General features: G+C 37.1%; 1 protein-coding gene and 1 long non-coding RNA gene across 15 annotated transcripts in view; one reads left to right on the forward strand and one right to left on the reverse strand.

The window, feature by feature from the left end:
• Positions 1-6,002: 6,002 nt before the first annotated feature.
• On the forward strand, positions 6,003-10,090 carry LOC143742287 (uncharacterized). Its single transcript, XR_013205420.1, has 3 exons — positions 6,003-6,108; positions 6,633-6,709; positions 9,957-10,090. It is a non-coding gene; the product is annotated as an uncharacterized LOC143742287 (long non-coding RNA).
• A 1,188-nt stretch (positions 10,091-11,278) lies between these two features.
• The window catches only part of osbpl8 (oxysterol binding protein-like 8), a 77,485-nt gene continuing 74,979 nt past the window's right edge, over positions 11,279-13,784 (reverse strand). For 13 of the 14 annotated variants that reach the window (XM_077235059.1, XM_077235051.1, XM_077235062.1 and 10 more), the window contains one exon: positions 11,279-13,142. In XM_077235059.1, the coding sequence (XP_077091174.1) occupies positions 13,010-13,142 (133 nt within the window). In that variant the 3' untranslated portion in view covers positions 11,279-13,009. Of the gene's footprint in view, positions 13,186-13,784 lie in introns of all 14 variants that reach the window. The other variant, XM_077235056.1, reaches the window with a different exon arrangement.

Here is a 13,784-nt window from a genome sequence, read left to right on the forward strand (position 1 = left end):
GACAACGGCTAGCGCAAAAGGAGGGGCTGCCGGAAATCGTTTAGGGGGGAATGCCATTGTTCCAGAGTGGGTCGGGGTAGAGGTTCCCGCCAAAGCGTTTGCGACAAAATATCTATCTATCTATCTATCTATCTATCTATCTATCTATCTATCTATCTATCTATCTATCTATCTATCTATCTATCTATCTATCTATCTATCTATCTATCTATCTATCTATCTATCTGTCTGTCTGTCTGTCTGTCTATCTATCTATCTATCTATCTATCTATCTATCTATCTATCTATCTATCTGTCTGTCTGTCTGTCTGTCTGTCTATCTATCTATCTATCTATCTATCTATCTATCTATCTATCTATCTGTCTGTCTGTCTGTCTGCCTGTCTGTCTGTCTGTCTGTCTGTCTGATCTATCTATCTATCTGTCTGTCTGTTCTATCTATCTATCTGTCATCTATCCTTCTATCTATTTGTATGTCTGTTACACCTGTCTGTCATCTATTTATCTATCTCTCTCTCTGTTGAAGTAGAGAGTTTGGAAAAGACTTTGTCTGTTTATTAAAATTAAAACAAACTTGGAAACATTTTTGTTGAAACTGATTCTGTCAAAGTTTCTAACATTTCTTGGTATGAGGTGTGTTACGTAAAGCATTCCTGGGCCGCCATCAAATTTGTAAGAATATAAATAGAGTCATTGTTCTGTGTGATTAGAAGAAACGGGCATGGATGCCAGAAACCCGGAGCAAAAACTACTCGGCTTCGATTTTAAGGTTGTTTCGCCTTTAATGCCATTGAATTCACAGCAATTAAATTGCAGAAAGTGTCATATTAAACTAGAACAATAAGTCCCATTAGCAAAAAGCCTTGATCTTTTTTAAAAAACTGTCAAAATGTTTTTGTAGAGGTTCTATAAAACCTAATGACCTTTCACTTGACCTCATTGAGCCAGTGATCTCTGACACTATTGTTTCTCTCTATATGAAGGGTGTTGCGCTGCATGAATAAAAGCAAAAAAACAACAAAAGTTAAAGAAGGACTGCAAAAAATCACTATGCATGCTACATTGAAACAGAAGAGGATAATATTAAAGATCAGTAAAGCTGTACACTCAGTCCACACCTATTTATTTATTTGCTTATAATAAGGTTTTATTTATCTAATAACAATTAATTTTCATTGGCCTTTTAATCGGCTTATGATATGCAAATGAGCCTATATAATCTTAGATCACAGAATGTCACGATGGAGTCAAAGACGATTGCCAGAATATTGCAGCTTAGAAATGATTTAAATCTGAAAAGAGTTGCATGACATCCTTTCATATATAATTGCATAACTATAATTCTTTTTAATATGTACAAATGCAGACAGAGATATCAGCTATAATAGAAAGTTATTCAATGCCTCATGCCATGAGCGCAACATATAGACTGCTGTAATTGCAAAATGCATCTTTGTTCTGTCCCTTCTCTTGCACCATTTCATTCAAATCATTTCACAGTAAGTGTGTCCACATCACGTCATCTTGAGAAAAACTAGCCCTTTTATTAATCCAAGGGAGGATGTTCATGGTGAGACTGCTGATATTTAATAACCTACACATGACCTTTTAATCAGCATCCACAGTTCACTGCAGACTGGCATTCGAGACCGATCACTTCGCATCGCTTCATTGGCTTCTGGTAACAAAATCTGTCTTTTAAAGGAATAGTTGCTTTCTTCAATAAAAGTGGATGGGATGAAAGTGCTGTCAAGGTCCAAAAAGGACCATTCAAGCATCATAAAAGTAGTCTGTATGATTTGTGTGCTGCATTTGAGTGATGGAAATGAACAAAGTCTCCCTTTAACTGAACATTTGAGCTGATCGTGTCCGAGCACTTGAGAATGAAAGCGCGTGTCGGCCTCTCACCTTTTATTGTTTCTCTGTAACTATCATCTAGCGCTGAGACTTCAGCCCTGCTGCTCGCTTTCCTGCTGACAGTAAGAGGAGCTGACATATAGATGCCCACAGTTTTTAAAAATTAATGCAATGACAGAGACACAGTTAACCCATCAGTAGCTGTATCACACACACACACACACACACACACACACACACACACACACACACACACACACACACACACACACACACACACACACACACACACACACACACACACACACACACACACACACACACACACACACACACACACACACACACACACACACACACAGTAACTTAGTGACAGAGTTACATAACCAAAAGCAGCCTGTGGAGGCGAGGACAGGTGTTCACCCATACTAAACTTACATATATCTAGGTGCAAAACTGGCTGGTTTAGATTAGTGCTGCTAAGGCTCATATTTCAGGTTAGTGATTGAAACAAACCCTTAAAGTTAAACTAAACAAACAAAACAAAACAAAATCATACAAAACATGTTTGTTACTTGAAATCCAATAAACGTCAAATGAAATAAGAGATGTTAAAAACATATTATTTTATTGCAGCTATTGACAAGGAAACATACTAAAACTGAAATAAAAAATAGACATATTAATAAAAATTTATAAAAACTATATATACATTTGGAAAAGCACAAAAAACTAAAAATGCACAACAAAAAATGCTAAAAATGCTAAAACAAAAATTTGAATAAAAAATAAAAAAAACATTTCAAACTATTACAAAACGTATATTTTTATGATACGAAAATATCACTGCATCTAGTTTCACTTTTTTTTGCCGCAGTAAAATATATATTAAGTATATTAAGTATCCCTTTGAAGAAATGTATAAATGTACTTGATTTACTGCGTAAACACACACACACACACACACACACACACACACACACACACACACACACACACACACACACACACACACACACACACACACACACACACACACACACACACACACACACTCAGATTTTTTCTGAAGCGCCACACATCTTCCGAAAACGTAAATATGTTGTCAAATGCATAAATGAAAATTAAAAACAAATAACAAAATAAATAAAGCATTATGGCAACAACTTTTGCAATTTCAAGTGCCATATAGTAAACATGAAAAAAACATAGATTCAAATAAGAATTTACATAAATCATTGGGTTAACTAAATGAAAGGAATGCATGCATAATATTTAAAGAAGATGATATAAACAATTAGCAGTGATATTCTCTGATATATCCAGAGATTTTTTATGAAGCATGAGCCCCACACGTTCTTCATTGCATATGATGATGCTGATGGTTGATTTGTACTGTACAGTATACAGCACATGACCTGGTTGTGGGTCAAAGATTTGACCACAAGGTATTTGTCAGGATAAAGCACATTAGGAACAATAATATCAGACTCAGCAGAAGCCTTGTGTTTGATAAGTCACTGTCACATGACCCTCACTGCAACGTAATCCAGCGGCCTCCCGGCACAGGACATTTAAAGATCAGTGTCTTCCACTGCAACCAAAACATGGGACACAGAGCGCCACTGCAAAAACACCACAGGACCGTCTCCATCCACCCCATTTTCTAGCACTGCAGGTGCGAGGTGTGGAAATGCTGCACTTTTGCATCTGCAAAGAAGCAAAAAGAGAAAGATGGCATACATGTGCCCTCCAAAAAAAGATCTAGAGCGTAAATAGGATTCCCCCCCGCCAGACGGGACCATGGGATAATCTCAGTACATTTGGAGGACTGTGGTACTGCGCCATCACCATGGCAACATGCCCGTCCTGTATCCAGAGGAGAGATGAGGAAACGTGACATCACTGTTACAGAGGCTATAAGAGCTGATTGGACACAGTTAAAATACCTTGTTATTTTGAGAGGCCAAACCTTTAACGTGGACTACATTTGACTGGTTTGTTTTTGTCATTAATGTGACTATATAGCATCTGTTCATCACTGTAACTCCAGAGGAGGAGATGCCATGTCTGTTTTAGAGAAGCATTCGTCCCAAAAGAGTGCCAAAAAAATATGAGTGCAAGAGCATGCAAACATACACTGCCAATCAAAAGTTTGGAATCATTATGATTTTTCTACATTCTATTTGAATATATTTTAAATATAATAAAGTGTAACTTATTCCTGTGATCAAAGCTGAATTTTCAGCATCATTACTCACACGATCCTTCAGAAATCATTCTAATATGCTGATTTGATGCTCAATTATTATTGCCGCTAAATTATTAATAATGGTTCTTATTATTATCAATGCTGAAAACAGTTTCACTGCTTAATATTTTTGTGATAATCATGTTCTTTGATGAATGGAAATTTCAAAAGAACAGTTTTTATTTGAAATTGAAATCTTTTGCAATATTATAAATGTATTTACTGTCACTTTTGATCATTTTAATGTGTCCTTGCTGAATAAAAGTATGATGGCTGGATGGATAGATGGATATAGATGGAGAGATATAGATATAGACAGACAGACAGATAGATAGATAGACAGATAGATTTGTGATTATATATATAAAAGTATTAATTTCTTCACCCAAAAATTACCCCAAACGTTTGAATTAAAGTGTATCAGGTTTTCCATGCAGGTAAAACATTTTTTACATGATGGATGGATAGATTAGATGGACAGACAGACAGACAGATAGACAGACAGACGGACGGACGGACGGACGGACGGATGGATGGATAGATAGATAGATAGATAGATAGATGGATAGATGGATAGATAGATAGATTAACCCTCCTAATGAATTAAAAACTTATAATACACCTTTTGTATTCCTGGTGAAACATAAGCTTATAACACAGTCATAACTTAATATTGTTCAATTAAAACCATAAGTTCTTGTTAATGAGTGAATGCACAAAAGTTTGAAAGTGTGGACCTTTCCTCCTTGACTTTCTCGAGTGGATAAATGAGCTTGATGTGGTAAACAGTGTGTGCTGGAACAGAAGTGTGAACACAGGCGAGGGTTCGGGGTGGCTGTTGACATGTCTGCCGTATCAGACGGTGTTTCCCCTGTAGAAGCTGTAAGATGTCAAACCAGCCAGAACCTCCTCATGACTTATTCATGCAGATTTTGTTTTTGCACTCTCACACTCTTCTTGCTCTGCCAGTAGGTAGAAGTTTCTGCGCCACAGAAACTGACTTCATACACACTTACTAACTTCCTTTTTTTTCCCCGTATAAGACACCATTACTGTTTTAAAGACTGATTGTTTTAACAGTCAGTGTTATAAATAACTAAAGCTAGACCCACAAATAAAATAAATAAGTTAATGGTGTGGGAGGTCTGTTCTTATAGTATAAGCAATCATATAGCATGCACAGTAAATATGCTTGACAAACACAGATTTATTTGAAGAGGCAGCTCACAGATCTCATGCATCAGCCATATGGTTCTCTGAAAATAGCTGTCAGCATCAGCATGAAAGAGCTGCATCACCGTTCAAAGTCCTTCACACTTCTGTTCGTCATGAATAATTCCTTTTAGCCCACAGTCAGCACATTGAATTAACACATTTCTGTGATGTGAATTATGGACTAATTAATAGACAAATAATCGTTTTCTGCACAGCATGCTAATGTCAGTGTAATGACTGCTGGGAACAATAGCAGCAGAATCAATTGATCAATTGGAAACACTATCATACAAAAAAAAAAAAAAAAAAAAAAAATTTTTACAAAAATGACCTTAAAAATATAGGCACAATTTTGGCGATTAAAAATATTTATCAACTTTTTTACTGTAGGTCTTGAAGATGAGGGGATTGTGAGTAGGCCATTTTCACTTTTTTTTAAACCTATTACTTTATTATATTGTAAATGTATAGGCAAATAGTTTACTTTTTACAATTTAGAAAATAAGAAATCGAGACCTGACCTTGACGCGATAGCAACGTCCGAATCGTCAACGAATCCTTCGAGTCGATTTTTATTTGTGAATCTTTTGGATCGGTTCACACAACGCACTGAACGATTCATTCGCGAGCGGGAATGATCCGATTGCAGCTGCTATCGAGTGAACAACTCTTTGATTCAGTGATCCGGTTGGAGAATAGCTGAACTGGTCTTGTTTGACTCAAAAATGAGACCAAAACCAGGAGAAAAACGACGCAAAGTGCTTGAATGATAGGACGATTTGATTGTGAGTTACTAAGGTGCAATTCTAGTATTGTTTATTGTGGATGAAAATCATATTTTTGTTGACTAAGTTTGTGATTAAGTCTGTGGAATTAAAAGGTATTTTGAGCAGCATGAAGCATCTGCTAAAAAATGAAAATAACATTGAAATATGATACATTAAAAGATAAAACACTAAAAAAAATTCACGAGCACACTAGCATATAGCTATATTATAAGCTCAAAGATAGCAAGTAAAGTTAAATACCACAAAACTCTCATTTTGATATCATGAGCTCTTCCAGCTTGATTTAATCAACAGGCCGTAACAGTTTGAACATGGTAAAGAACAAATGTATTCAGATTTAGAGTTTATTTTTTGATTTAAGTGGGCATAATGTGCAATATTGTGGGTTTTATGCGAGCTCCCCATGGAGATTCGCTCTCTCTTGACATCTTGTCTGTGCCAGCCAGAATCTTCCTCCTCTGTGGATATCTCTCTATTTCTTTGTGTCTTTCTGGCTCACCCACTCTCTCTCTATTCCTAAGCAAAAGGCGGGGGAGAGACGAATGTGAAGTGACACAGGAGAACGCTTCAAGTCTCTGTGTCCTCTGAAGAGCTGAAGGTACAGCGAGTCACCGTCAGCAGCCAAATTAACAAACCAGGTTGTTCAGACACACTAATCACTCACCGAACACAAAAAAGCCCAGCATGCAACTCAAAAAGAGAGAGATTACTGACTGATTCACAAGACGAGAGACATCTTTTTGGATCTCGAGTCATTTTGGATCACGTTGACATAAATTTGAACACGAGTATTGCTCAACCATGTAAAAGTTGCCGTCAAGGTGTTCTGGTCTCAAGACACGACTCAGATCTCTTTTAACCTTACAAAGCCTTCTGTGTAATATTTGATGCACACATTTCTAAGGCCTCTAAATGATCAGCATGATCAAAGCTTGGCAGATAAACACATTGCACACAATCTGCTTTCTGTCGTCTGATTGATAGTTTATTTATTTTTTTATCAAGTAAAAGGCCTTTAGTATGATTGTACAAATGTACAACCTTGTACAACCTTCAGCTCGCGGTTCACAAGTCTTTTTTTGCTGTGACATCTTTACTGACTTTTATAAAGTAAACATAAGAATAATTTTACATTTTAAGATAAACACTCACTGAACTGAAATAGCTTAGGTTTACCTGATACATCTTTTTTTTTTTTTTTTGAAAAATCCGTATCAAATATGATCATCAGGCTTTTGAGGAAGGTTTATTTGTTCATCTGTCAATCATTGTATTGCATTGCATTATATGTTTTAAAACTAGAGAACTTTGATCATTAATCTAAGCACTTAAATATCATCTTACTAAGTTATTGGCAGATATAGAGTGGAGACTGATATTTATATGCATTTTATGTCAGAACTCTGTTATAAAGATCTCAATGATTTACCTTACAAGCTATCAGAGTTTCACCTTACTTTCTGGCCATAGAAATATCAGCATCTGCAGAAAATTGCATGTTTTATTTCGGGCCTCGGAATAAAATTAAGGTGTTTTTCCTCCTTGACTTTGACATCCATATTCTCACTATATCTTTATATGAGCCATAAAAGCCTGATGTATCAAATATGATACTCAACATTACACATATGCAAACTTTAGGTTCAATAAGCTTCTAAAAAATGTATTATTATCTCATATGTCAAGCTTTGCACTGTTGAATAAGGGACCGTTCATGCCTTTTGCACAAAGTTGTAAAACTTGTGTTCAAATCACTAACCCTAAGCAAAAAGCTTCTGGAAAGTAGATGAGGCTGACAGGGATGATTGAGCATGACTGAATCAAAAGTGGTTTACATGTTTTATATATATACATATATATATATATTAAATTTATCAAAATGTTGGATGGTTCACATCCTGCTCATTTCTATGAGTACGAAACCGCAGTTGGCAGCTAATAATGACCTCATTTAACAGCTCATCCGCTATTTATAACCATCACAAGAGCCCAGTGCAGTCAGATATATGTTTAATAACCACAGACTGAAGTATATGCGTGCGTGCACACGCTGCAGAGCGCTATTGTGACAGACGTCCGTGTTAATGCTCTTAATCCCTGAGCTGAAAGAGAGCTCGGCTGCAGCACTTCTTTTCTCTGCTGCGATTCCAGCTGAGATAAAAACTGTGCTGATCCAGCGCTCTCTCTGCCAGCTCTCACCCTCACCCCTGTTTAAGAGACGGGGATGTGTGGACAACTCTATTCAGTCTCAGAAACAGAAGAGGTCAGACCTGGTGACCTCTGTCTCTGAATGCCACACATGTTGGTGGGTTGCATGTCTGTTCTGAAATAATGCAACTAACCCTGAAAACCCGAAATTGTTTTCGTTTACTATGGAATAATTCATTTAACGTTAAGACTTTATATTTAGAGAGTTTCTATATGTGTTTTCTTGGTGAGTTTCATATTTGAAACATCAGGCTTGTGAAGAAAAATGGTGAAAAATGCCTTAAAGGAGTAGTTCACTTTTTAAAAAACTTTTGCTGATAATTTACTCACCCCCATGTCATCCAAGATGTCCATGTCTTTCTTTCTTCAGTCGAAAAGAAATTAAGGTTTTTGATGAAAACATTCTAGGATTTTTCTCCATATAATGGACTTCATTGGGTACCAAACGGTCCAAGGTCCAAATGACAGTTTCAGTGCAGCTTCAAATGGCTTTAAACGACACCAGACGATGAATAAGTGTCTTATCTTGCGAAACGATCGCTCATTTCAAAAATAAATAAAAAAGTTTAAGTTTTAAAAGCACAAATGCTCGCCTTGCTCTGTTCTGTGATGCACGTTCGTGACTCTCCTGTTCGAACTCGTTCATCAAAATGAACAAATCTTTTTTCGAGACATTGCTTTCGTTGAATGCATTTGTGCTTATAAAACTTAAACTTTTTTTATTTATTTTTGAAATGAGCGATCGTTTCGCAAGATAAGACACTTATTCATCGTCTGGTATCGTTTAAAGCCATTTGAAGCTGCACTGAAACTGTCATTTGGACCTTGGACCGTTTGGTACCCAATGAAGTCCATTATATGGAGAAAAATCCTAGAATGTTTTCATCAAAAACCTTAATTTCTTTTCGACTGAAGAAAGAAAGACATGGACATCTTGGATGACATTTTTTTAAAAAGTGAACTAATCCTTTAATTTAATTAAAAAGTATGCAATTTGGTTGTCAAGAATGGCTGTAGTGAAGCTACAAAAACTTTAGTCTTTAGTAAATTCAAAACAAAACCCAAGATTAACATAACATTACGTAACACATTAAAGGTTCTTGCACACTGAGTCAGAAATTTTCATATGCGTTTTTTCGTATTCGTCATTTGGTGGCTCTGAATTGTCAAAACACCTCTTAAAATGCTTGCTACAGATGCGAAAAACACAGAATTTTTTTTTATGACGGACGAAAGTTTCCGAGGAAGTGTGTAAACATGATTGACACAACATGAGGTCGTATTTATTTTTTAATGTGCGAACATTTCGGACTTTTACAGTGATGAAAGCGGATACAGAACTAAGGAAAACTCAGGGCTGAAATACAAGGAGAGCGAAATCACAGTGAACAGGAACAGGTATGATAACATAAAAGAGCATGATTTTTATATGTATACAATTTCTATTTTGATTAGGAACCCCCAAAGATTATCATATAAAATGACTATGCTATTCTGGTGTATTTTGGTCATATACGCATCTGTTATGTAAAGCATATGACAGAAGTTGCAGGGCTGCATGTAGTTGTGTGTGTGTGATTTGATTACATAATAACACTTCTGCATGTCTCTCTCTCTCTCTCTCCCTGCACGTGCAGACTTCTGTGGACAAGCTGTTTTGGTCTGTTTCAAGTCTCCGTGTCCTACAGGATTAGACCAAAGCCTCAACATCTCGAGATGCTGTCGGAGACGGTATCCTAGCAACGGTGGCACCGGAGACAATGAGTCGAGAGCTCCAAATATGGATGCGAAGGAAATGCTTCTATTGGACAGGCAACGAATCAGAGATGACAGACTCACGGGGTTCGGCGTGACAGCGGAGATCAACCCAACCGCATTTCTGTGCCACGTCTCTCGCCTCGCTATTAATAATTAAGTGAAGATTAACTTTCAGGTCTGAGGAAAGCACATTGAACTCACGACAGCTCCACCGCTCTTATTTCACACATTTACGTCAGCCTGTTAAAGCAAACACACTGATTTTGCACAAACTGAGGTGTTTTTATAAAGTCACTAACCAACCAGAGACATACAAGCTACAAGCATTTAATCATTTAGTCACTAGTCATTCAGAGCACCTAACAACACCCTAGCAGTTTCATCTTGACTGACTCTTTCCTTCGAACACATTTAGATCTACTGCTGCATTATGGGAAATGATCTTCTGATGGAACGCTCTAAATATCCAAGGAAGCATCCAAACATCCAAAATAAAGGACTTTTATTAAGAGAAAGAGAGCTCTCTGTTTCATCTCCATCATGGATTCGATCCCTCTGAGACGACAGATATATGTGAACGTGATCAGTCTGAGCAGAGACTGTGTTTTTCACAACACCACAGCGTTCACACATTCACGTACACAGTTCTCAAAGTCCCTCAGTGTTCAGTTCTAAATCAGGAATCCACTTCACACATTTCAGGCTTTGTGTGGACAATACAGTCAGAATGAACAGCGTGATTCATTCTTTGTGTTTGTTTATCAAGGGCCATTCGATGAGCAACACTCACATTTCTAACCCAGTAATTATTCTTATGGTTATGAGAATCCTGTGAAATCCATGAATCCATGAAAAAAATTATGTCTAAAACGAACTAAAAATAGGCCACAAATTATTTTTAGGTGTTGATATATGTTCTATTATAAAACTGTACAACCAAATATAAGCAATCCCACTAGACTTGATATTTAACAGTTAAAAATGTTTAAATGATACCAGTCAGAAGCATATTAAAAATAAAAAAATAAATACAAAGAAACTGAAATAAACTGAAAACCTATGATAGTGTGCAAATTAAATAAACAAATGAATAAATCAACTGGAAATTAAATTAAGAATAACTAAATAACTAAAATAACCTTTACACAAAACCAATGTAATACAAATCAATACTGATGTCCAAAAGAAGGAGAAACAATAGTACAGTCTTTTCCATTTATTTGGTGATATGTCACGGGTGACAATAATCTTACAGGAAGTTATTTCTGTAATACAAATAAAGTATGATCTGTACATAGAGACAGCTGCAGGAAATTATCAAGAACAAAAACAACAACACGGATCAGCAGGAGTAAAAACCTTTAAAAAGAGCCTGGGGCAAAAACAAACAAACAATGATCTCAACTAGAAGCCTGAAGTGTGCAACGTGGAGATGAACACTGAACAGAGTGCATGTGACATACAGTTTGATCCCTGGTTTGGTGGCAGACGATGGCAGATCTATGGCAGCTTTGAGCTCCGGGACGAAATCTAAAACTCACAGTGAGACGCCGAGCCGGAAACGTCTCCGAGATCGAGTATGGCACATTCACTCCCAAGTGAGAAATAAAGACAAACGATGGTGGGAATTAAACAGTCGGGCTCAATCCCTCAGACTTCGGCTGCAGGACCCGCTTGTAAAGGCACGTGGTTATTTTTTTCAGTAGTTATTGTTGACGTGAGCACATTCAAACATCTGATTGGACGCTGTGCAAGTGATCAGGTGACCGAACAAAGACACGTGACGGGGATATGGGTGACGGCGTCTGGCTAACACACATGTCTCTAGCTAGAAGTACAAAAGGAAATGGGTTGTTTACTATGTACAGATGAGACGTTAACACTCTAAATCTACTCTCAGACTATTTGGCTTGTTAATCGTACATCTAGTCTGATGTAACATTGGCAGACAAGAGTCAAGCAACTACAAAAGTACGCAACAGTATTTCCTGCTACAGGTTTTACTACGCCTAGATCTACTGTTTCCTCCGAGTAATATTAAATGTGACACTTGAGATACTGTACACGCTTTCCTCCAGTATCCTTCAAATAAATTAAACATTATTACCTTTAAACACGACTTACGAACGTATGAAATGCAGGATCCACATACTGTTAAAAATTAAAGATTTAGAATGAAATTGTTCCCGGAACAGTTTTAAATAATACAAAATTTGACCTCGACTCACAACATCCTTCAATCATTTAATAAAATGTTCATAAAATACCAGTAACATCAGCAATATTGAACCTTTAAGTTTTATATTCGGGTGTTCAGGTCACACTTCAGTCCCAAAAGAAATAAAAAACATCTGAGTTTTAGGACTAAAATGCATTAAGACATATTCACTTTCATAACATTTCCAAATTCTCATTGCTATAATGCATCCATTCCCACATTTTATTTAAATCATTACAAATTAAAGGCAGTACAATAAATACCATCACGTACAAATACTTAATTTACTTAAATATATCATTTTTGGGGGGATTATAGTAACGAAAACGTTTTTTTTTTGCACTTCAGTCATGAGAATTTGGGGTGAAATGTGCTTATTTTTCATGAGAATATCATATCAATAGGCTTTTCATTTAGTTTTTTTTGACCTAGATTTGATGATATTCACCCATTAAGTCTGTATATTGACTGACGTCCTCCACTACGCTCATGGAGGGTAAAGACAGTGATAAAATAAATTAAAACCATCGGAGGCTGATGAGAATTTCCTCTTTTTGAAGAATAAAAGTAAACAGTCTAAAACATCCCACAATGCACTTCAACCACGGCTGATATTAGCCGAAGATACGAATTCATAAAAAACGGAACGAATGAAAACCGAATGTGTGGTGCTAAAGGAATGAAGGGTCTCCGGTTTGAGGAGACCTGGACTCGTTACTTAAAGATGAAGTTGAGGAGGACCTGGACGAAGATGAGGAAGAGGATGATGGCGAAATCTCTGTGAGTGAGGAACCAACTTTCCGTCGTCGATTGACTCGCCACTCGACTCCTCAGGGCGTTGACGCTCCTGGATGCAATGTTAACAAAAGTGAGTAGTCTTGTTTTTCATTCTGAAGTAAGTATAGAGAGCCTAAGGGCGTTTTCACACCTGAAAGTCCGCACCAAGGTCCGAACCAAAGTTCACATTTTGATACATTTTATACTTTCAGAAAGTTTTGGTTTGGTTTCACACTGCAATTATGCGAGCGCACTAAAGAACTTTACGTGACATACTTGCGTCCTGTCGTCATCATCTATGTGGGCTGCATCTCGACATTGATTGGTTAGTAAATGGACGTGCGTCTGACGTCAGCGTGTTGTCAATGCGGCGGGTAACTTTGACAACATGAATGAACAGACGCATATCGTTGCAACTGTTATTGTTATTTTTATGGCATAATTACCTGCAGCACCAACTATACACAAGGCTAGTTCAAATTCGCCAAATGAACGTCCTCGTCGTGCGAACATTTTATCGTCGCCGGCAGGAAAGGAGGAGAAGACTGCAAGCAATCATGCGAGCTCTTTTTTTTGTGTGCATGTTTTCCAGTTGACTTCTAATTATGTCATCAGACCATACTTCAATTAAAAACCTCGTCTCCTCCTCTCCCCATGTGCGTACGGCTCATTTTTCCTGCCATCTTCTGTTTTTTCGGCTATGCGGGAACCA

This window comes from Siphateles boraxobius, unplaced genomic scaffold, assembly GCF_051911475.1.
Source record: "Siphateles boraxobius isolate OS27281-9 unplaced genomic scaffold, OSU_SipBor_1 19, whole genome shotgun sequence".
Lineage (NCBI taxonomy): Eukaryota > Metazoa > Chordata > Actinopteri > Cypriniformes > Leuciscidae > Siphateles > Siphateles boraxobius.